A 26072-nucleotide genomic window follows, 5' to 3' on the forward strand; every position below is an offset into this window, starting at 1 on the left:
GAGTTGATGGTATGTATTTGTAATAATGCAGGCTGAATGAAGGCTCTGTTTGAATGTGAATGATGGGTAGATGACAGCGTCCCCACATGCCCCCTGTTGCTCTGATGTTCATGTCAGTATACTGAGCCTTATTTAAACTCTATGCCCATTGATTACTGTTACTCACTCATACAAGGTTTACTAAAAGTCAAATAGGAATGAATTGGATATATTTTCAGAAGTAAAAAAAACGGTCAAAAGTTAATGGACACTCTTATTTTTATTTGTTGGCTGAAATTAAGTGTATTTTATTGCAAATAAATTGTTGAATAGCTTTATTGAAGTCCCAGCAGCAGTTATTATAGGCAACATGTGACTTTTTTTTTCTTTTTTTTTTTTGATTGTACATTTTTTGTCATTATAGATAGTTACATCTGTACTAACAAAATAGCGTTTTTACAGTCCACGGAACATTACAGTACATAAACGCAATTTATAATCAAGCACTCATGGGTAATAGAAGTGATTGTGTTGCTTATTTTTTTTTTGGTGACAGTTTGTCTCCGAGTAGTGACACTCAGTCCTCCCACATTGGAGACAAGCATTCTGACACTTGTTCACCAGTGCTTTATCATATACTGCAGCGGCAGGTGCAGGCCGTGAACTTATGATGGCAAAAAACAACAACAAAATTGATTGTGTACGACCACCAAATGCTTTTCCTTTTATTTCAGTTCCATGCATTTGTCAGCTTGTCAGGTGAATTCTGTCAATTGCGGATAAAACACAAAGAAGCATTTCTGCTTTTATTTGTGCTTTTACAGCAGCCAGTCCAACTCAAGGCCAACTTTCTCTAAAATCACGCATCTTCTAGATGGCTTAAAATAGCCAAAGAGCAGTCTGTGTGTGTGCGAGTCAGGAAATCAAACCTGTTGGAGTGCAGATGTGCTTGTCTGGTATTGCGTAAATGATTGACGTAACAGTCAGTTCCATATGGCATTGATTTTTTCATGCTGGATGAACTTGTTTATCATTGATTGTATGATTGAAATACGAATATGTAACATCTGTCCTCGGTCCAGCTTCAAAGGTTAGAGGAATGTTATCCACAATGGCAATTACAAACTCATAAATCTTATTTGATTGACCGATCCATTGATTTTCCATGTGTCTTGTCTCCAGCTGTTTCCTGTCCCTGCTGCTGGTTGCTGCTGTGGTTTGGAAAGTCAAACAGACGTGCTGGGCATCACGCAGGAGAGAGGTAACATCTGCACAATAACACTTCCTTTGCTCATTGACGTGTCCATACTTGTATTGGCCATTGCCTGCGGTATCTTTATATGTTGCCTTTGATTTTAAGTTTGAAGCTAATGCGTTTAATTTCGAGTTCGGGGCGGGACTTTAGTTTGTGCGACCAATGGAAGACTTTGGTTTTAATGTGTTACGCATTTGCGTTTACAGGTTTGTGTTAGTTGGGATGTTATTGCTTTTACCATCTGTGACCTCCAATGATGCTCCTGGGTATGGTTGATCTTTGTAAACCGCCTTATGACTTTAACCTCATTACAGTTTATGAAACTCACTGTCATGCGGTGTTACTGTGCTCAGATCACACAGGACACGAGGTAAAGCTGATCATTTTATGTAACGTGTTCCTCCCAGTGTCTGATGGGTGCGTAAATGTCATCCGCATGCCAGCCGAACTGCCTTTTTTTAATGAGAAAGGCGCTACAATAAACACCGCCATTTCCCTTCATTACCCATCTTCACAAACCAATTAACCCTGACAGGGGCTCATGTAAAAGGAATGGATTAGTGTGATATATCCATCTAAAAGCCCCAACAGATGCCACCTTCTCTCACTTTCCCGCTCTCTTTTTATTTCTTATTTTGTGTGTCATTTAATGGCAACATAAATGCAAATGGGAATTTGCAAACGAGTTCTCATTGAGCATTTTATAATCAATACAATAACTGTGGCCTCTGTAATTGAAAGCATGTCGAGAGCTGTAAGTGTGGGTTTATAGTTAAATGTGTGCTGTTTTCAACGATGGCTGTCACAGTTGCTGTTTTCCTTTTCATTCAATATCTACTCGTAGAACGAGCATGTAGATAATGGAATAGTTTAAGCCAAATAAAAGACAAGCTTTGCGCTCCGCAAAAGCCATTTTGATCAGAGTAATAAAAGCACAATGTGATTTGATAGGAAAGCTACAATGAATAATAATGAATCTAGTGTACTTCATCGTAGTGATTGGCAGTGACAGCCGTGATCATGAAAACAATACAACATCTTCAACTTGAAAAGATTTTACACCAGCTGAACTCGGATAACCACTATGCGTACATGTCAGCTGGATCTAATTTTTACTTTTGTGATGAGTTATGCTGTGTTTTTCAGTGATACCTTGAAAACCGATTCTTTAGACAGCAATTTGTGTCAGAACTGTTCATGGTGACTTTCAGTCCAGGTCAGCACTCAGTGGGCTGAGCTGGATTGCAAGAGGTTCATGCGAGGCACATTCTTCCTTTTAGACAGCTAGATGGAGCACAACTGAATGGAACAAAACGCATGGGTTTTAAATGTCCTTTTTAAAGAGAGACGGGGAGACAAACTTTTTAAAAGATCTCATTCTCACTTGACAGCACTTTACAAATGTGCTGAATAAAAACAGCGGTATATGACTCAAGAGACAAACTTGGATATCTGACATAAAATTGCTATGCGTTTTTTATGTTGTCTTGACCAAGTGTGTAAAATTAGAAAGTTTTGACATTTGAAGGTTTTACAGGCTTTACAGACAGAAAAGACAAAAAAAAATGCAACTATAGATTGTAGGCTCAAAAGTAAGCACACACTGCTATCACATTTGTGTATGTTTGACAGCCTGTTTTGATTCTGTTTTAAAATATATTAATACTCAATGTAATACAAACAGTTGTTCACACTTGTGTTGCCATAGTAATGTCGGATCCAATATGCCATCTTTAATTTGAACATTTTTGAAAATCCAGTGTCGAAATGTGCCGTATTTGTAAACAAATCGTTCCTGCGTTAAAATTAAAGTTACTATAATGTATATAAAAATATGTTCAAATGGAAGCTGTACATGTTTGTTCGTGTACACATTGTGTATTTTTCCATGTGATACTCGACCTTGTTGCATCTCTAGTTAGCATACACACACACACACACACACATATAGACCTTAGTTAGTTTATATGTCTACATTATTTATAATGTCTGTCCCATATCGGCAAGGCCTTGCTGTTGCTGCTGTAATTCCACTAAACTTTTTCTCCTTCACACATCCATTTTTCACATTGCGCCTGGCATAACAGAGCTCAGGTGTCAGGCAGTGATGATGTCAGATCCAGGGGGATCTATCCCACACCGCACCAGTCACATCCATAAACAGACAAGTTGCTTTTAGCTGGCTGTGGCATCTGATAAAGATCTCGTAGCAAGGGCTTTATCTATGCCATGCTTTTATGGTTATGTGGAGGCTGATAAGTTGTGATCTCTTGGAAGTTTTATGGAGAGCTGCTTCACTCCGCTCCTCGCTTCTTCTTAATTGTGTTGCCTCATTGTCAAGCCTCATTGCTGACACCGGCTATCTTGTGATTTGCTATGTTGGATACTTTAAACCCATCATAGAGGCCCCTTCATCACTCTCTCTCTCTGAAGCCATCAAGTGGGAAATTAACAATGCAAATCAATGGAGCTGAATGGTGTATTTTTTATGATCCCCTCTTTCTGATGTATATAGAGCATGAATGATTATTTCTGAGATAGATTACGGATGGACGGCGCCGTGAGCACTCAGGGAATCAGTCAATATCCTCAAATGGGCCTAATTCATTATTTCGTCCCTCCTTCTTTCTAAAGTGCAGAACATTGAGGAGGGGGGGGTATTTTCATTTCATTCCACCAAATGTAATATAATTTCTTTACAGCTGCAATCAGGGGGATCAGTCTCAGTCTGTCGGCACACGAAGGAAAGTAATATATGGAATATGTTGTATCTAGCTAATCCTAAAAACAGCCACTCAGCCTAAAAAAAACTTTTTTGCGTTGACATTTAAAATCCATAAATTTCCCAGTGGGAGAAATTCCATACGGATTCTTCATTCAAAAAGGGAGAAATAATGTAATCTCGCCAGTATAGTTAATTATGGATCATAACAGAGAGCGTGGAAAACAAATTTAGAACTGGGTTTATGATAATGACTCTCCCAACAATAATTTCTGGATATGAGATCAAACAATCAAAACCACTTTGAAATTCTAATGATGATGCGCAAGACGTCTTGTACAGATGTCTGTGAATCTCCTAATAGGGTCTCCCCCCAGCAGACAGGGATTTAGCCATATTTTGACAACTAACCTCATTAAGTTTTGCTGTTGTCTTGCCATAAATGTATTAATAAACAAAAAAAAAAACACCCTGCATATTTCACTTCCGTGTTTTTTTTACTCTATAATTCATGCGTTGGTTAATGCAAGCTGTCAATGGCCTTGACAAACATGGAAATACTGAACAGCAAGTGGCGTGATTGTTAAATATACTCCATACCAAACATGTATTTTCTAGAAGAATCTGGAGTGTTACAAAGCCAGCTCCGACCACATCCACCAAATGAGGATAATTCCCAACTGTTCAATTGCAAACACACTGCATCCCCTGTCAGCCAGATGTTGGCTAATTTTTATAATTTGACAGTGGCTTATTCCACACCGATCGGCCAAACCCCTATCCACTTGCATAAAATACAATGAATTGATGCTAATTTATTAAATACCAGGTTGTTTTGAGGCTTGAAGTGGGTGTGTTTATTTGACCTTTCTGGCACATTATGGTAATTAGTATAATTCCCTGTTACAGAAATTAATTATTTTGAACAAGATAGTCCCATTTACTTCAGACAGTGATTAGCATATATTTATAGGCTTTATTTGTTTATTTATTTAAATTATTTTCAATATTAAATAATTAAAGGTTGTGATACATTTATGATGATTCAGATTTTATTTATTAAAAATTTGACTAGTTTTTTCCCCCCTCTAAATAGCAGACTGTGAGATGCTCTTTGACACTGTTTATCTTTTAGGCAAGGCTTTATCTGATCTGGCCTGTTGCACAGTGTAAATATCATTTCATATCGCATGAATTCGCCTATGGCCTAACGTCATGACATTAACTTTCATTATTATTCAGTTAAAGTTCATTTTCAGGATGAAAGTTTCATGAAAATGCAAATCTCTCCGCAATGCTGCTATCGTGAAAAGACACATATAAACCAACCCAAATATTGACCCTGTAATATCTCTATTCAACATCTGTAGGAACTCCGATTGAACGCAACTGTACACATTTGCGAAAACTTTTGGCTCAAGGTTATATAAGGTTGTAAAGATGGTCATCTGAAAGCTGAAATGAGGATGTTGAAGTCTTAATATTGCCACATATAGAGGTGGCTGCTCTTTACAGTGTTGGCTAGCAGAGCCATGCTATCAGCTCCGAGCAGGTGAGCGTCTTTATCATCTAAGGCTAGATTAGCCTGAAGGTCTTGTCTGCTTTTCAGAGGCGTCTTAAACACCAACATCAATCTTCAAAGCAGCAAAATCAGTCTCACCCTCTGCTTTTTGCTCCCAGGGACAAGACAAGGACTCTCCTGAGAATGCCTCAAAATGGTGTCAGAGATCTTTTAAGCACAGGTGTGGGTGACTGTGTTGAATTTCATGTGACTTTTATTGGATTTATTTTTACTGTTGGCACACTCTGTCTCTGGAGGTGTATAATTTTATATAGGGGAATGAAGATGAGATCTGCTGTGTCACAGTGATTGATTGCTCAGACTCGCGACTGACTGATGCTTCTTTTGTGATCAAATAAACCAGTGATATCTGTAACCACCACTGTCAAACCTGGCCAAACGGTATCTGTTTATTAATTTGAAATATTTGCTAGTATTTATAGTTTTTTTCATGTAGTTCATCTCTCTAATAATTTACTGCTTTTGCAAGGTTCCTTGAAATGTTTTAGCTTTTATTTTCTTTTTATGCCCTGAAGAAGATATCACAGGTTCAACAAGTTTGTTGAAATTATCCCTCCCTGATCACTTTTTTTGTCAGCTTTGACGAAACTCCTCTCACATCTTTTCAAAGTGAAAGCAGAGGTGTAAAATACTTGAGTAATTTTATTTGATTACTGTATTTTTTGTATTATTAACTATATTATTTTGGGGGAATTTGAATTTATTCAAGCACAATTTAAACTGACTACTTGTACTTTTACTTGATTACATTTCTGAAGGAAAAACGGTACTTTTTACTCCTTACAATTTTATTTCAACTTAAAAAGTAAATTCATTTTTTATTTTGTCTTATGCACATTAAATATGGTAAACAAGCTCAAACAATTTCAAGCACACACACATTTCTGCTTCAGTTATGACTTTTATCAGATAAATATATGGGTTCAATAGTTCACCATCAAATCTGAGGAAGCGTGTTAAGGTGGCTAAACTTGTGTTTTCCCCCAAAAGGTTATTCAATATGAATGAATTATCCTTTTAAATGAAGATAACACAAAAAAATATTTTAATTCATCCCAGATGTTTATGACTTTCTTTCTTCAGATTTTTTGTCTGTAATGCAAGTGGACAGAACCACTATAGAAACACACAAAGTGAACACGATGGTCAAGTTCTTACATATGCCTATTTTTTCACTTAAGACGATACTGATTCATTAACACTGGTTTTTGACTTACTGTCATTCACTTTGTGTAGTTTATGTGTAATTTTTGGACATCCCATACTTATGTCATATGAAGAGAGATGATTTAGATCTTAGTGTGTTTATCTGATAAATGAAAGTCATTTAAATGTTATTGCTGCACTAGATTTATGCTTTTAACCAAAACTTCTCTATGTCTGTCAGATACTTGAATACTTGAATTGATTTTTGCTCAGATACTTGTACTTTTAATTGAGTAAATGTTTTGCAGAGTATCTTTACTTACATTTGAGTAAAAACTTTGAGTACTTTTTACACCTCTGAGTGAAAGTAGGCTTGTCACCTGACTTGAATACAGCGCACCGATTCGCTAAAATGCACTTTTCAACTTCTGTTCGAACAAATCAACAAGGGCACTTGTCTTTTCTTGAGCTTAAATTTGACTGCACATCTATAATATTGCAATTAATGCAATCATATAATATGTACTTTCAAGAAACATCCATTTAGATTTTCTCACCTCTTGTGCATTTCTTTTTCTGCATAATGGGCACATCCTATTTCTTCAAATAAAAAACTTTCTTCTCTTCTCAGCCTCCTTAACTTGACGTAGGAGATATTCAGATGACAGAGAGAAGACTTAGACAGAAGAGGGGAATGAGGCTGTCTGCTCAATTACACGTTTGCTTAGTGAGCAGTATGAACGTTATCCTGCTCTCAGTCAGCATGAAGTATGGGGGATTCAAAGAAACAAAAGAGTTGTCGCTAAAAAATTTAAATGTTGCATTTGCCCCAATTGAATAATTTTTGAAACATAAAAGCATCACAGTGCGCTGTTTGTGGTTTAGAAGCAATCTATAATTGATAAACTGCTTCATACAAAGCATAGCAGTCACCGTCAGAGCAGAGCAGATGGATGCGCTTTTTAAAACAGACTCAAACCAAAGCCCCCCTTTTTTTTGCATCCTCAATAATTACTGGAAGTAACATGTAAACTACTTTTTAAAATGTAGTAGTTGGCAAGTTTTTAAAGATTTTTCTAGTGTTAATCAAGGCTGTATTTATTTGAATAATTTTAAAACAGTAATTTTGTGAAATAGTATTACCGTTTAAAGTAGCTGTTTTCTTTGTAGAATATTTAATAAATGTCATTCTATTTAAATTAAATTGATTTACTAAGCAGCTTATTCAGGGTCACATGATCCTTCAGAAATCATTTTAATATGCTGATTTGATGATAAAGAACTATTTCTTATTATCTTTATTTGTATTCTAATTATGTAGTTATGCAGTTATGCTGCTAAATGTTTTTTTTCTAGTGAAAACCGTGATATTTATTTTTTCAGGATTACGTAAAAAGTTCAAAAGTACTTGTGACATTTTACTGTGATGTCTTTACTGCCATTTTTGAGTACTATTTATTAATTATTGTCATTTGTTGTACTGCATGTACTATTATCAGGGAAGCCAAATTTAACTGCGTTGCTGAGCATCAGACAGGGAGAAGCCTGCAACGCTTTCCATTTTCTCCTCTTTTGACTTATCAGAAAGCGATAGCGATCAGAACCGTGCGATCCTGCTCATGGAGAATAAATGGCAGAGCTCAGGTTGGCCTGATTCAGGAAATGAAATCTGTGGTTTATATTATTAAAGTGTTCATACAGGGAATTGGCTCTCTTGGAGGGTTTTGTTTCCCCCGTTTCAGTCCTGCTCTGAAGAGCATTCAGCCAGATGAAGAAAACCTTTTTCAATAGCACCTTGTCGTGTTGATGCATAAACAAAGGATGATTTGATCGGGCGGCCCTGGTCTTGGATCATGCTTTGTTATGTGTGTATGAGAGGTTTGGCTCTCCCTTGTGCCCCGGCCTCACAGAGATTTGGAGAGGAACGCTGCGGTGAGTGGATATCAGAGAGGAGCTTATGCTTTATGCATAAGACAGCCTGAGTTATTCCCTCTGCACATCCTGTATGTAATATAACAGGTGCCTGTTCTCAGTAAAAGATTGACTTTTGAGGTAGTGTAAGGGTTGTGTGTGCGTGTTAGTCGCCTCAGGTGTACATGTGGGCACAAGTAGAGAAGCAAAGCGCGTAACAGGAGCAGTGATCTGCGGTTAGATAGCGCTTGTCACTACAGCATGATCGCTTGAGTTCACACTGGCTTCTGTCCAAACTCTGCTCTCACAGTGCTGCAGCATCATCGCAGAGACCTCTCCAGAGTACGAAAAAAGCTGTGCAGCCGCATCTCCTTCACATTTTGTAATGTTTGTAAACGCTCCCTCCACCTTTCACGGCGGCCGTACAAACACAAGTGCACAGATTCAGGTTAGAAGAGGTCAGGCAAAAACAACCGTACCAAGATTTTCGAGGATCTGCAACAATTCACAAATCAGCCTACATTTAGATGCTCTTAAGAGCGCCTGGTAAAAGTAGCAAGCAACACTCAAGATGCCAGATGTTGATTTTAGAAGGAATTCGCCATGAATGGATCGCACAGGACTTTCAGAAGTGTGTAAGTGTATATTTACATACGCACACTACCGTCCAAAAAGTTGTAAATGTTTTAAAAGGTGAATGAATGAATTGCACAAGCTGTGTGTGTGAGAGACACAGAGGGAGGTCACGTTAACCAAATATTTTCCATCATTAATGTCATTTTTTAGCAGTGATCGAAGGCCGTCTGTCACTGATTACACTGGGGTTGATCTTTTGTCATTTGTAACTGTAATTCCTGCCCCTGTCCATTTGGTGGCAAGTACGCTCCAGTTTGCCAGGATCATCAGCTTCCTAAACCAAAAATTGTCACTAATCTTTCACTATGTCTTTGATTACAGTAGTAAAGTAAAAGCTACAGCGATCTATCGCACCACATTAAAGAGCAAATTGGTATTTATTGCTTGAATTTCCTAATAAAATAGACAGAATTTTAAATTTGAGACTTTATTTCCTATTAAAAGTAACAGCGTAAGCATAAATAAGCTTAGCCTATTGGAATTTACTGAATGTGAAGTCATCGGCACGGATTGAGATTTAAGGCAATAGTTTACCCAAAAATGAGTTTATGCTAAGAATGTAGCTTGTGTCGCTCGTTTTACGTCGAGTCAAAGGTCAGCCGAGAAGCCGGAACTCCACTCTCTTACAGCCGTTGCCAGAAGTCAGTGGTTTGACTTATTTTACAAATAAAATATTTTTTGTTACTAAAACCCATCGATCTGTTTTAGAAGACATGTTAACCCCCTGGAGTTATTTTAGTTTAGTTATAGGTTAGTTTCACGACGGATATATTTACGATTTATGGAGCTTCAAAATAATGGCATTATTACAAGCTTGGAAAATTTTTAAAACCGTTCATCTGAAAGAATAAAGTCTTATACACCTAGGATGGCTGGGGGGAGTAAAATATGGGGTAATTTGAATTTTTGGATAAATTATTCTTTAAAGAGTTGATACTGGTTCATAAAAATGAAAATCTTTAAAAATAGAGGCATTTGTTTTTTTTTTTACCCAGCCCGAGCATATTCTGTTGTTGTTAGTGGCCCCCCGCTGTCATTGCAGGATGTTGAACATGAAAAGTGAAGCACGGTCTCTGTTCATCTGTTTTTATCATAAATGAATAAATGCTCGTTCTGTATGTTCATTATTAGAAAGGAAAATGTGAACAAAAATAAAAGCAGTTAAATGTGTTATTATAAATATGGAAATTAAAATAATGGTTAATAATGGACTATAACAGAATTTTTATGAGTATAAAACAATCTCTGGTGATTCAGAAATCAATGCTTGAGAAACATCGCTTTTTATTATTGTCATGAATGAACGGTCTGAGGCGTGCGGATCCATGTGCAGGCTTTTATTAAACGAAGGCATGGTCATAACAGGCAGGCGTCGAACAGGGCTAACAGATATATAGGAGGCGAGGCAATAACAAAATCCAGAGACAGGCGGAGGTCAGGTCAGGCGGCAAACGATCAGAGAAACAGTAAACAGACAGGGTCAAAACCAGAAACTATAATCCACGAATGATCTAACTATGAGACAGGCGAAACAATGCAACCTGCAGTTGAGTGGCTTGCTGCAGTATTTATAGTCCTGGGACAGGAAGTTGTCGCAGAGGGAGTGGATGCAGATCACCCAGAGGTCAGGGCTCCCTCTGCTGGCTTGGTGACATAGCCCCCCTCCTAGGAGCGACTCCTGGCGCTCCACAACACAAAACATAACTGTGAGCTTGGGAGGGGGTTCCGGGAGGGAGTCAGCACACTGAGACCAGGGAGGAAGAGACGGTGGGAGGAGCCAGGGTGAAGACGGGAGGAGTCCGGGGTGGGAGGCGATCCAGAGCCCAGCCATGATGGTCAGTGGTGGAGCCGACGGAGGGAGGAGCCATGGAGAGGTAACGGTCATCAACCCCATGGAGCCGACCGACGGCGGCGGAGCAGGTGGTCGGGGAGACTGAGGCGGAGTCGGAGAGCCGAAGAGCCAGGGCGAAACAGCGGCGCTGGAGGTCCTAGGCGATACCGCAGACTTCGGCGACTGATGCGGAGACGGGGGACGAGAAGGACGCGGCGGAGCCAGAGCAACAGAGGACTGAGGTGGAGCCGGGGGAAGGGAGGAGCCTGACAGAGGCGGAGGGATGGAGGGACGAGGCGAAGCTGGAGGAGTGGAATCCTGAGGCGACGGATGGTCGACGACCGACCAAGGCGTAGCCGGAGAGACGATGGAGCCTGGTGAAGCTGGTGGATTGACGGAGCACGGTAGAGAGGAGGGAGCTAGGAGCCTAAGGGAAGCCGGCGGGTCTACAAGCCGAGGTGGAGTCTGGGACTCGGAGGCGGGACGGTGAAGCGAGGGATCCTTCACCCACGGCGCGATGGAGGCTGGCAGACCCGTGGCGAGCTCCAGGTGGAGGGCAGAGGGTGAGTGCAGGGGCCGCTGGGATCCTTTGACGACGTGTAGCTAGGGTGGGAGGGTGGGTTAACTTGAGGCTTTGCACGAGGCGCGGGCACTGGAGGCTTTGCACGCAGGCGCGGGCACTGGAGGCTTTGCACGAGGCGCGGGCACTGGAGGCTTTGCACGCAGGCGCGGGCACTGGAGGCTTTGCACGCAGCGCGCGGGCACTGGAGGCTTTGCACGAGGCGCGGGCACTGGAGGCTTTGCACGCAGGCGCGGGCACTGGAGGCTTTGCACGCAGGCGCCGGCACTGGAGGCTTTGCACGAGGCGCGGGCACTGGAGGCTTTGCACGCAGGCGCCGGCACTGGAGGCTTTGCACGAGGCGCGGGCACTGGAGGCTTTGCACGAGGCGCGGGCACTGGAGGCTTTGCACGAGGCGCGGGCACTGGAGGCTTTGCACGAGGCGCGGGCACTGGAGGCTTTGCACGCAGGCACGGGCACTGGAGGCTTTGCACGAGGCACGGGCACTGGAGGCTTTGCACGAGGCACGGGCACTGGAGGCTTTGCACGAGGCGCGGGCACTGGAGGCTTTGCACGAGGCGCGGCACTGGAGGCTTTGCACGCAGGCGCGGGCACTGGAGGCTTTGCACGAGGCGCGGGCACTGGAGGCTTTGCACGAGGCGCGGGCACTGGAGGCTTTGCACGAGGCGCAGGCACTGGACAGGCGACATCCATCTTGGGAAGCGGCTCTGGGCAGGCGACATCCATCTTGGGAAGCGGCTCTGGGCAGGCGACATCCATCTTGGGAAGCGGCTCTGGGCAGGCGACATCCATCTTGGGAAGCGGCTCTGGGCAGGCGACATCCATCTTGGGAAGCGGCTCTGGGCAGGCGACATCCATCTTGGGAAGCGGCTCTGGGCAGGCGGCCATCTTGGGAAACGGCTCTGGGCAGGCGACCATCTTGGGAAGCGGCTCTGGGCAGGCGGCCATCTTGGGAAGCGGCTCTGGGCAGGCGGCCATCTTGGGAAGCGGCTCTGGGCAGGCGGCATCCATCTTGGGAAGCGGCTCTGGGCAGGCGGCATCCATCTTGGGAAGCGGCTCTGGGCAGGCGGCATCCATCTTGGGAAGCGGCTCTGGGCAGGCGGCATCCATCTTGGGAAGCGGCTCTGGGCAGGCGGCATCCATCTTGGGAAGCGGCTCTGGGCAGGCGGCATCCATCTTGGGAAGCGGCTCTGGGCAGGCGGCATCCATCTTGGGAAGCGGCTCTGGGCAGGCGGCATCCATCTTGGGAAGCGGCTCTGGGCAGGCGGCATCCATCTTGGGAAGCGGCTCTGGGCAGGCGGCATCCATCTTGGGAAGCGGCTCTGGGCAGGCGGCATCCATCTTGGGAAGCGGCTCTGGGCAGGCGGCATCCATCTTGGGAAGCGGCGCTGGGCAGGCGGCCATCTTAGGAAGCATTTCGGGGAAGGCGGCCATCTTGGAAAGCGGCTCTGGGAAGGCGGCCATCTTGGGCAGCGGCTCGGGGAAGGCGGCCATCTTGGGCAGCGGCTCGGGAAGGCGGCGCCATCTTGTGAAGCGCTCTGGGAAGGCGGCGGCCATCTTGTGAAGCGGCTCTGGGAAGGCGGCGCCATCTTGTGAAGCGGCTCTGGGAAGGCGGCGGCCATCTTGTGAAGCGGCTCTGGGAAGGCGGCGCCATCTTGTGAAGCGGCTCTGGGAAGGCGGCGCCATCTTGTGAAGCGGCTCTGGGAAGGCGGCGGCCATCTTGTGAAGCGGCTCTGGGAAGGCGGCGCCATCTTGTGAAGCGGCTCTGGGAAGGCGGCGCCATCTTGTGAAGCGGCTCTGGGAAGGCGGCGGCCATCTTGGGCAGCGGCGCTGGGCAGGCGGCCATCTTGGGAAGCATTTCGGGGAAGGCGGCCATCTTGGAAAGCGGCTCTGGGAAGGCGGCCATCTTGTGAAGCGCTCTGGGAAGGCGGCCATCTTGTGAAGCGGCTCTGGGAAGGCGGCGGACATCTTGTGAAGCGGCTCTGGGAAGGCGGCAGCCATCTTGGGCAGCGGCTCGGGGAAGGCGGCCATCTTGGGCAGCGGCTCGGGAAGGCGGCCATCTTGGGCAGCGGCTCGGGAAGGCGGCCATCTTGGGCAGCGGCTCGGGAAGGCGCCATCTTGGGCAGCGGCTCGGGAAGGCGGCCATCTTGGGCAGCGGCTCGGGAAGGCGCCATCTTGGGCAGCGGCTCGGGAAGGCGGCCATCTTGGGCAGCGGCTCGGGGAAGGCGGCCATCTTGGGCAGCGGCTCGGGGAAGGTGGCCATTACTGGAGTTGATGTGTTGTCCTTCTCCTCCTCAACACCCAACGTGAAAGCTGACCCCACAGTCACTAAACCGAACTCAATAAACTGAGCAAGCGACTCACGTGGACCCTCGCGAACAAGTTTAGATTTGAGCGGCTGATGTACTCCCTCATGATACAACTCAATCAATAAACAGTCCGGTATGTCAGAGAGGTAAGCCATGTCCAAAAACTCTTGAGTATAATCCTCAATCGATCGGGTACCTTGCTTGAGGGCCAATAAACGTCTAGCGAGGGTCCTACCTGGCCATGGATCAGGTGAAAAGCCGCTGGATCCTGGTGCGAGGTTGCATTCTGTCATGAATGAACGGTCTGAGGCGTGCGGATCCATGTGCAGGCTTTTATTAAACGAAGGCATGGTCATAACAGGCAGGCGTCGAACAGGGCTAACAGATATATAGGAGGCGAGGCAATAACAAAATCCAGAGACAGGCGGAGGTCAGGTCAGGCGGCAAACGATCAGAGAAACAGTAAACAGACAGGGTCAAAACCAGAAACTATAATCCACGAATGATCTAACTATGAGACAGGCGAAACAATGCAACCTGCAGTTGAGTGGCTTGCTGCAGTATTTATAGTCCTGGGACAGGAAGTTGTCGCAGAGGGAGTGGATGCAGATCACCCAGAGGTCAGGGCTCCCTCTGCTGGCTTGGTGACAATTATTAATGTTTATTAATGTTTTATTAAAACAGTTGTGCTGTTTAAAAGTGGATACTTTTGTTTTTTTAATATTCAGTCGGTTTAGTGTAACACTCTTAAGTGCAATCTCTCTTTGATTTTATATGTATTTATCAGGTGTGATGCTTTTAATGTAGGAAGCTCCGAATATATCAAGCTCTATTAAGAAACAGTGTTTGTGCATTTTTATAGATATCTCTGTGAGTACAATGGGCATATTAGGCTTGATATTAATATTTTATATATTTTTTTGTTTTTATGTTTGTCTAGACTCAAGTTCAATCTCAGATGTGCTTTGTGTGTGTGTGTGTGTGTGTGTGTGTGTGTGTGTGTGTGTGTGTGTGTGTGCGTGTGCGGGTGTGCGTGCATGAATGTGTGCATCAGCACTCTGATTGTTCTGTGAAGGTTACATGGAGGACACAATGAGTTGTTATGAAGAAGAAATTATTTCAGCCTATATCACGATTGGAATGCCTGGGGCATGATAATATTGCTCAGGTGGATGTGAGATAACATATCAACATGATCACAACAAAATCATCTACGTTTTATTATTTAAAAGCACATGCTGTTGTTCAATTTAAAAATGTTAAAGGGGGGATAACACACACAGTTTTCCCAATCTCATATTAATCATAAGTATCATAAAGTAGTACTGCATCCTTTATTTCTCCAAAAAGGAGATTCTCTCTGAAAAAAAGCCGAGCTCCTGGAGGCGTGCCGTGTGGGCGGAGCTAAAGAGTGACTGATGAGCTCTTGCGCTGATCAGCTCTGGCACCCAGTGCCAAATAAACAAACACATTTGATGCCGTTTTACTTACCGTCTGCAGTTCTGGGACCGTTGCATCTTTCAGTATCAAACAATGTGCAAATGTTTGGGTCACCATTGACTTCCGTATTAGGAAAAAAAAATATTATGGAAGTCAGCGGTGACCCAAATCAGGCTGGTTACAAACCTCCTTCAAAATATCTTCCATTGTGTTCAGCAGAACAAAGACATTCTCGAGGGAGGAACTACTTGAGGGAGAGTAAATGATGACAGAATTTTCATTTTCGGGTGAACTATTCCTTTAATAAAAGTAACTGTGAAAACGTAAATTATAGGGCGTATAAAACTTGAACTTACTGCACATGTGAGTTGTTGTTGCAACTCATTTTACTACTGTAATTGCATTTCCGAGTAAACCAGATGTTCAACGAGTAAGGAAAGTCATGTTAGACGAAGAGCAGCTTATTACTTTTTGATAAAAGATTCCAAAGTTATCTATCTGTAGTTTTTTTTTTCTTTGTAATAACATGCACCAATGAATAGCTCAATAATAAAATGAGGGATGCGGTTTAAAAAAGTGAAAAGTCAATTTTGGCTTCATGTTGATTTTAGAATGAATGGTCACAGATTAAGAAGTGGAATATGGAAAATGTAACACGTGCAAACACACAAGCTCTGTAAGTAGACAGAGCCTCGAATGATGTGGCTCACAAAGTGACGTATATAGCACGCTCAAACATACACACACACACACACTCGCTCACACACAGACACATGCACATGTACTCTGCCTTCAGGAACAGCTTGAGGGCCAAATTACAATTCCAAAGATTTGACTGTTAAATGACTTCAAATTGAGCAGTGCTACAGGCGTGGATATTAATGCTTCCTTGCGATATGGAGCGCTGAAACTAATTGCACATGAATGCAGGCCTTAACCAGATTAACCGCGGCTTGTTCAAGCATGTGAATTGTCGTTTTGTTCGTTTTGTTCCCCCGTGTTCGAACGCTGAGATACATCAAAGTCTTTCTGAGGTTATCAGAGGATCCATCTTGCTCTTTTACCCCAGCATGGCGACATTTCTACCCCAGTGGGTATTCCTACTGTCATCTGCTTTTTGGAAAGCGCTCATGTGAAAACATTTGCTGAATGCTCGACAGTAAACATTGCTTCTGTAATCTCTGCATGGTTGCTGTTGAGTTCATTGTGTGTGCAACGCAGAATTTTAAACAAATGTCTGATTTGTTTGATATAAGCATTGCTTCTAGACTGCTTCAGTTCATTTCAGTGGACTAATTAATTCCGACATCCTAATGATAATCATAATAATTGTTATTTTTGTTGTTAAATTTAGTTGTTGTGTGTTACTGTTGATAATAATTATAGTAGAAATAAGTATTGTTGTCATGGATTTTTCCTACTATTTAATTATGTCTAATAATTTATAATCATCGTCATCAAGTAGAAAATAATAATAATAAGAATAATAATAATAATAATAATAATTTAATAATATTCTGTTTCTAATTATTATTAGAATGTTTTTTAGAATGATTATCAATGTGTTAATTATTAATAATAAATAATAATACTAAATTACTATTATTATTTGTCAGTTCTGTTGTTTAATGTATAATGTATGTGTGTATAATGTGTAATTATGTATGTGTGTGTGTGTGTGTGTATATATATATATATATATATATATATATATATATATATATATATATATATACACATACACACAAAAAAAAATGTATATAATAATATTACTTAATTATAAATGTCTTATGTATTTATTGTCCATGACAATCAGTCAGTCAATCAATCACGATGTAAGACAGTAATCTATTGTTGTAAATATACAAGCATTATCCAGAAATCCTATCTATACTGAGTGCATGATGTGTGATAATTCTACCTTTGAAGCAGCCCCACGCTCTATAATAATAACGTTAAAAGTGATGGAGGCAGACAGAGAGGGAGGGACTAAGCACCAAACGTTTTAGTCTTTCACTCATTTACTTTCTCCTGGTCTTATCCTGTCACTCTCATGCAGTGCCCTGTGGCTCTAAGCCTCCCTCTGTTTCCCTCTTTGAGTGCCGAGCGTCGTGTTGTCAAGAACCCCTGCTTCTCTCTCTCACACTATGTTTCCACTTATTCTCCCGCCAAGTGGTGACAGCTGCTGTGGAAACGGCTGCCGTGGTAACCTCCCCCATGCCAGGAAGAGACAATTAGGAGAGCTAATGACTGAGCCCCTGTGATCAGAGACACTTCCGCTCTCCTGTGCAGCACTTCTCCCTTCATTCACCCGCTAGCACAACAGAGAGAGAGAGCGAGAGAGAGAGAGAGAGAGAGCGGACATACAGGGAAAGAGAATGTATGAGAGAGGAGTGTTCTACAATTCATAGGAAGTTAGACATCTTCCAGCACAGTTCTCAGTCTGTCTTTGGCCTTTGTGCATAGTTTTCCAGGTAGTTTTGCATGTAGGTTTCTTGACGCATCTTGGAGACATTGCTTTAGTTATTCTGGATTTAGTTTCAGTGTCTTTATGTCATTCCAGACATGCTGGATGATGAAGAGATCAGATCTCTGTTTAAAGCATTGGCTGTTGCCAGACTCCTCACGCAAACAAAAATCTCACTGGATTATTGCAATTAATGGCAAAATGAGTGTTTGGAAACGCAATCTAATATTTCCTACTGTCTCACTACAAAAGATAGAAATAGTGTGTGTGTTTGTTTTCAAAAATCTTTGGCCACCTTTGTACGTTTATCAGTGCTGTCAAAACGAATAATCGTGATTAATCGTATCCATAATTCAAGTTTTTGTTTATGTGTATGTGTACTGTGTATATTTAGTATGCATATACAAATATGCACATACAGTAAATATTTTGAAAACATTTACATGTGTATGTACATTTATATTCTTATATTTTATACTGTACATAAATATATTTAATGTATAGTCTGGTGATATATATATACAGTATATATATATAGTTTCTTTTGACTTTCTCAAATTAAAACTTGAATAATTACGTAAGGATATTTAAGCTTAGTTTGATTTATTGTAAAAACCTTAATGTCTCTTTGTGTGAGTTGCAGTGTATAATCGACCTTTTACAAATTCAAAATCTAGTGCAAGTGGTTTAATATAAATAGAACTTAAATGTCTAAGAAGCATGAAATCTGTTAGGAGACTTTTTGCCAAAGGTTAGTTATGTTTCAATAATTTAATTACTTACAGGCTTACTGTAGCATTCAAAAGGACTCATTAGTTTGAAGAGTAATCTAACAAAGAACCATTCTCGCTTTTTTTGAATGTGCTGCTATAGATATTTAAAAACACAAATGAGTTTGAGAAATCAATATGCTCATTATGTCACCTCTTCTTTACGAGAGTAATCTGCCCCTTAATACAGTGAAAAATATTAAATGTCTTGCCTTATGTAATTGCACATCATTGACCCCTATGATGTTGAAGGAGAGAAGAGTAGAATGAGCCATTGTTGAGTTCAGAACGGAGGTCTCATGATCATTTTAATTCACTATATTAGTTTCCTCAATCAAACTGGGATTCAGACTATTAAAATTATACGTTTATACTTACAATTAGGGCAGTTTTGCAGCTCATCTACAAGATTAGCCCTGGAGGTTTAAAAAAAAAAAAAAATTATATATTTTAAAATAATTTAATGTTTAAAAATGTATATTTTAATTCCTCCTAGTTTTATTAATTGGTCAATAGCCTTAGTATGCAGTAAAGCATCAAGAAAACAGCATTTTATTTGTACAATATGTTTAATCTGTACAAATAGAAAAGCAGTACTTCATTTCAAATGAGTAATTTGTGCTTGTATAACATAGAATATGTTAATAATTGACAATCGCTTATAGGAATAATGCTCTGCATCTCACAGTAATTTAATTAACCATAATAGTTGCCATATTACAAACGATATGATTGTGGCCATATCTCAGTTCAGTTTCAATCTTAATTGCTAAAAACGGAAAACAATTCTAAACATAGGCAACGTCAATATATATGCATACATTGTAAGTTTTATCATTAGAAAATTATTTAATTGCACAGGGTATATATATATATATATATATATATATATATATATATATATATATATATATATATATATATATATATATATATATAAAAAACTAACATTTTGCACATTTATACTACAGTTGTCACATCTTTGGACTTTGTTATTGTTTTGTCATCATGTGTTCTGTGTGACCTAATTTAGTTTATTGTCTTCAGCTGTGTGTGATTAATTTAGTCATTTACCTGGTGTATTTAAGTCCTGTGTTTTCAGTTCTGTTTGTCCGATCTCGTCTTTATGAACGTGTGGTTTTGTTCTGCCTGCCTGCCTTTTATATTGTTTATTTCATCCCTGATTGGATTAAATCTCCTTATTTTCATTTATACTCGTTGTATGCTCTCGTGCTTACCACACCCCTGACAACAGTTGATTACGTAATCCAACAGTTTTCTAGTGCCTTGTCATTGCAGATTTGTCCCTAAAATCACCTAATATGGAATAAAATAGACAAACACTGTGTGTGTGTATATATTTATTTATTTATTTATTTAGTATATATTTTTTTTATGATTATTTTAGGAAGACCCCAAATTATAAGGACCTGACTCCATTGTTCATGCAGAGTGTTTGGGAAATCTGATATAGAAAGTCAAAGCTGAGTTCAAAGAGTGATTGTGTGCACAACAACGAGTAAAAAGGAAAAGAACGAGGCTGGTGGTGCATGTGTGCTCTATGTATTGATTAGGAGTAGCAGGCAGTAAATATTCAGAGGTAATGAATGCAGTTATTGGCCACAAACTCACTTCATCCATCATCTTCTGACGACAGCCAGATGTTTGATGACCCTCGTATTCACACATCTCTGGTTTACACCTTCTCCTGCTTTGTGAGACAGTCTAATTAGTGCTGCACCTTCCTGACCCGGCGGGATACGGGCCTTGTGCTGTTAAGACTCGCTTTATATGCTTCTGTATTTTCCTGTGGTAGGTTATAATGCAGAGGTAGTTCTATGTTCTTACATGCGACACTTTAATCTGCACCATCAGGTGGTATAAATCATTTTTGCTGTAATGAATAAGTGATGCGTGCTCACGTTTGAAAAGGAAACATTGTGAGCCTCTCCTGTCCCCAGCTTCCAACTACGCTGGTTATAGGCACGATGAATCAGTTCCAACGGCCCCATTTTGTTATAACGGTGCACTGTTAAATGATCCAGTCCTTCAGGGTATGGAAGGCAAGAGATTGGACACATTATCATCACACACTTTTGAGAGTTCACAGAGTTAAGATGCAAAGCTGCTTTTCATTAGTCACACCACAGAGTTTCTTACAAGACAGATTGAGCAGTTAATCAGAGCAACATTCTACAGCCAAAAGTGCAATTGTCCATGATTTAAAAGGTTTGATTGCTTTAAAAGGAAGGTACTGCCAAGTAATTTGACAAGGCTCCCAAACTTTCGTTTTTTAGCTAATGCATTAAAGATACATAGCTGTTCATGGTTTGCATTTTTTTTGGGTTACTTTTATATTGTACCGCAACCACCCAAAAGTGTATATAGACAAATAAAAATGAAGATAGATCCTTTTACTAATGTGTATTTTATTTGGAATTTAAGTTATATTTGGCAACTTAAGAATGGAGAGGTGGTCATAACATCACGAAACAATGTTTCAGCCAGAGCATACACGTTAAGGCTTTTACGCAGAACATATAAACATGACAACATGCTAATTTGTACAGCGATACAAGTAGGCTATAAATAGCATATTTTAACAACAGTAAATGACCAAATTACACGTGTGATCGCAAAAGGAAGTTATTGCAAACACTCAGTGGTAGTTTATATTTGAGTTTTGAATTAAGGTGTAGTGTTAATCTTATACATTTTGTACGTTAGCATGATGCTAATATTAGCTGCAATGCACCTGCAGAACGTAATGCACTTTGGCATAAGACTGCACGTAAGATTGCAAGAAAATGTTTTGTTGTATTAATTTAGAAATAGTTCTGAAATATAGAAGGATAATAGTAGGGTTTTTACGGCCATCTCTGTTCTAGGTGTATTGCGGTAAAGAAAGCCCTAGTGCATTCCCTGATTGAGTTACTGGACCTGCTCGAAAAAAATTACAATCATCATAAACGGAAGGATCAGAGACAATGTAGATCATAATATAGATCATATATGTAGATCATGCATGTATGTTGTGTTTTGACCATTTTGAATCTGATTGGGACAAAGTAGGCTAGTCAGTGATGGAGATGCCTTTACAGACACAGAAACATCTGTAGTTATATCATGGATAGATCGATAACCCGGAGATATGAATGTGAATATGTATGTGTGCGTGTGTGAACTATATGTTTGTGTGTGTGTGTGTGTGTGTGTGTGTGTGTGGTCATAAACACGTTTGTGTTTGTTCTGTTGAACTATCTGCATTCAAGTGACGATAAAACATGAACACATTTTATTTGAAAGCAGAGACTCAAAATTAGGTGAAAATCATCAAAAATGCTGGCGTTGACTTTTTTTAAAAAAACACTGGAGGGGAAAGAGTTAATCACGATTAATCGTTTGAGGCAGTAAATTAATTAATGAGAATAAGATCTAATCTAACTGTACAAAAATGTTTACATCTGGATAATATTTCAGCTGGATTCAGACAGACTTCCTGAATAGAAAAACATTTTTGTGCACACATTTAACTTCCATTAAGCTCGCCAGACTTTTGCTACGCTGCTTACGTGGGCAGCGCAAATGCTCTAAGCTGTTAATATGGGCAGCAAAATAAATATGCACCACTTAAGCACTATGTACATGAAACGAGTATTGCATTTTCTTACAAACATCATTCTATCAGTTTAAAGGGCAGTAAATGTTGAATCACAGCTTGGATCGACACAACTTGACTGGTTGGTTTATGTCTACGTCTGTAATGGAAGTTACGTTCTTTTTCCTATTAGTGTGGGTGAATTACACACAGCTCTTTCTGCTAATAGAAATGTATATTTACCCCTTCTGTACAGTCATCCACTTAATGAATTAATCCTGCTGTGTAAACCACTCTGCTTCTCATTTTTTCCTCTTTGCTTAGCATGTTTTCGAATGATCGTTTGTTAAAGCTGTCCTGTTGTGGTGACTTGTTCAAGTCCGCAACACTATAAGGGCACCACACAAAATAATCAATCTCTGCCAATAGCCTGTCTGGAGAAGACTATCTTGTCCTTAGTGACAATAAAGTGCTTGTCTTAATGACCCTCAGTTACGCAGAGTGACTTTCTTGCCTCATAAACATGTTGTTGTTGTTAAACATGCTGTTTTCCCGCTTCAGGGGTGAGAACTCGCCCACAAATGGGAATAGGTGAATTGAAGAATATTAACTTGAGTAGTATGTGTGTGTGTGTGTGTGTGTGTGTGTGTGTGTGTGTTTAACACTTCTTGATTGAATAGCCTCTCATTCCTCTGTTATATGAATGCTGTTTGTTAAATTAGCTCTGTGACTATTGAGAAAACAATAAAACACACTGCTTTCTGTTGTTTTTGTAATTACGGCAGGACTAATGAAGCAAATAGATTAGCTTTTCTATTTCTTTATTAGAAGCTAGGCTGTCTTTTAGAGACTGGTTGTTTGGATACTTTTATTTTTCCCCTGTATTAATTTGGTTGTAGTCAAAGTATAGCAACAAACCTTTTATATGCACACAAATGGACAGCTTAGAGACTTTTATCAAAGAATGTAGCAATATAAAGTTATAATGGCTAAGGCTAGTGCTATTTGTGTGACATATGTTGCCCTCCACTAGCATTTGCTTTTGTATTACAAGCCACTGTTGCCAAATATTATTATTGACCTTTTCTTTCATATACGTGCAGTTATTTACAGTGATTTTACGCAGCATGGTTTCACACCCCTGTTATAATACCAAGCTGTAGTCGATCTTTGTGCTGTAGTACAAGACTAAACAGTGTTTCTGGGATCAAGAGGTGTGTTAAGTTCACACCAGGTCAGAAGCAAATTATTTTTTTGTACATTTCATTTTTTTTCGTCTTTAATCTCTGAGAGCCATGTTCCTTAAAGAATTAATTATAAAAATAAGTTTTGACTAACACACAAACACACGCTCACACACATTTTAAGCAGTGCTCCCTCAAATGAGGTGATCAAACACTTAATAATGTGTCAAAAATATGTAATGGAGACAGGGTATTTAACAATTTAACAATAGACTTTATTATCTAAAATGAGCCTGGCATCAGTGCACTTACACACTTTACATATTATAAATAAATAATATTTTTTCACAAATTCTGTGTTGTGCATGTTCTGATAATTGATGAACATGCAGAACATGAGGATTTGTATTTAGTCTTTTTACAGTTTAATATTCACAAGGACAATATCTTGATTTGATTTAAGCGTACAGACCTGTTTTTTATTTATTCATAACAAATATGACAGATTCGGTGAAATTCCATGTTATGCGGTAAAGTCCGCTTTAATAACTGGTTTTGTGCTTCCATCCGCATTTTCTGCTTTGCAGTAATCTTAGGGCCCTATAGCATAGTGGTTCTCAGTTCCAGTCCTGGGGACCCACTGCTCTGCACATTTTGCATGTCTCCCTTATTTAACACACCTGTATACGATCATCAGCTCATTTGTTCAGTTCATGGATCTCTCTCCTAATGAGCTGATGATCTCATTCATGTGTGTTAAATAAGGACGACAATGTGCAGAGCAGGGGGTCACCCAGGAATGGAATTGACAACCACTGCTATAGCAAATGAGTATGATAAGCTTATTGTGACATTTTATACTTTTACGTTTTTTGTGTCTCACCAACTAGATGAAAACGCAGCATTAAATCGTCATTCAACAGATTTGTGCCATCACCACATTGCCATCTATTGGACTCTTCATGAGTGATCAGGATGAGACAAGCATGAGTTCTGGGACACGGCATGCCTAATATAAACACAAGCACTGACTACTGCGATAATTTCCTGCGATAATTTTCAGCTCTTATGTCTGCTGTTAAAAAATTAACCATCCATTTATCATTATCATTATTATCACTATCATGCACAACTAACAACAGTATGATGTGACGATAAAATGCAGGTGCGCGCGGTTTGCGCGTCTCTAAACTACAGTTACCTGGGTCGTCAGTAGCAAACAGTATGCACTGCAGGACAAACTACAGTAATTACACCATTTTTTTCATATGTGTAATGGCGGCACAATGCTCATCATTTGCATCAGGTAAAAGGTATATATATGACGATATATTTGCCGATACCGATCTGCGATGGGCTCATATAGGCTGATAAAATTGGCAAAATTATATATCAGTTCTGGGCTCTGGTTGAAATGTCCTATAAACTACATCCATCCATCATAAAAGATACTCCACATGGCTCCAGGATGTAAATAAAGGTCTACTGAAGCAAATCGATGAGTTTGCGTAACAAAAATATTCCTCTTTAAAACTTAATTTAAATCATAATCTCTAGCTTCCGCTGTAATACATGCGTTCACAAGAAACTGGCATTCCAAAGGATGACTTAGCCAACCTGTTTTTGTTAGTGAATGTATCAGTGAGCTTGAATTAATTTTGAGTGAATTTTTCAGTTGACCACACGTCACATTCAGTTTTATAATGTTTTAGACCAAATCAGTTTAATAAAATATTCAGAGACTCTCTCATAAACACCGTCACATGATTCCACCTACCTGCAGAAAGGATCACTTAAAACAAATCTGAAAGTTGCAGGTTGCTGTTCACTGAAAAGTAAAGACTCAAATTATGATACAAGTGCACAGAGCAGAAGCACAGTTTTTCAAAGCACAAGAAGCAGCCCATGCCCAACCCCCTGACTCTTTCTTTCTAATTATGCTTTTACGTGCTAAATGAGCCCCGAGAGACCTTCCACCCCACCAAGCTCATGAGTCTCCACCTCCTTCGTTTTACAAATCAATCAGTGTGTCATTGGCGTGGCATATGCCGTGATGAGATGGCCTCTCTCTGCCATTCCCATGATGAGCTCACATAGATCTCCCAGTCACAAGCTCCCTATAGTTCACTTACAACAATGACCCTGTGAAAATGAAACAAGCAATCAGCAGATTTTAATTTGAGGGAGGCCTGATGAACCCATCAGGGTCAGTAGTCTAACTAACATGGATTGGGCAAGTTTCTCTTCTCTGGTGGTTGTTTGGATATTTGTTATGATAATTATGGCCCATCATGCCTCTAGTCTATGGTGACATTTGGTGCTGGGACATGGTGGGTGGTGACAGGAGCCTGGTTGGTGGCTATTTCAGGCTGGTTTCTGACCTCTGAGAAGATCAACAGGTGATTTAATGAGGCAGCGGTCAGACTGGCTGCTCAAAAGCTCATCAATATAGATATAAAAGTAAAACTCAAAAATTAGGATGCCCTGGAGCCATTGTGAAAGGTAGATGATGGAAAAGACATCTGTCCTTTCAGACCAGTTATGTATTGCCACAGAAAATGTTACATTCGTTGATCTTGTATATATGCTTTTTTATGCCTTGTGAACTTGTTTGTTTGAACTTAAAAGGTTACTCCACCCTAGAATGTCAATTTTGTCAATT

General features: G+C 40.5%; 1 protein-coding gene across 1 annotated transcript in view; it reads left to right on the top strand.

The window, feature by feature from the left end:
• Positions 1–26072, top strand: part of atrnl1a (attractin-like 1a) — a 184631-nt gene that overhangs the window by 107964 nt on the left and 50595 nt on the right. Inside the window, exon 29 of the mRNA XM_043255880.1 lies at positions 1162–1240. Within this exon, the coding sequence (XP_043111815.1) occupies positions 1162–1240 (79 nt within the window). The remainder of the gene's footprint in view (positions 1–1161; positions 1241–26072) is intronic.

Source organism: Puntigrus tetrazona, chromosome 13 (genome assembly GCF_018831695.1).
Source record: "Puntigrus tetrazona isolate hp1 chromosome 13, ASM1883169v1, whole genome shotgun sequence".
Classification (NCBI taxonomy): domain Eukaryota; kingdom Metazoa; phylum Chordata; class Actinopteri; order Cypriniformes; family Cyprinidae; genus Puntigrus; species Puntigrus tetrazona.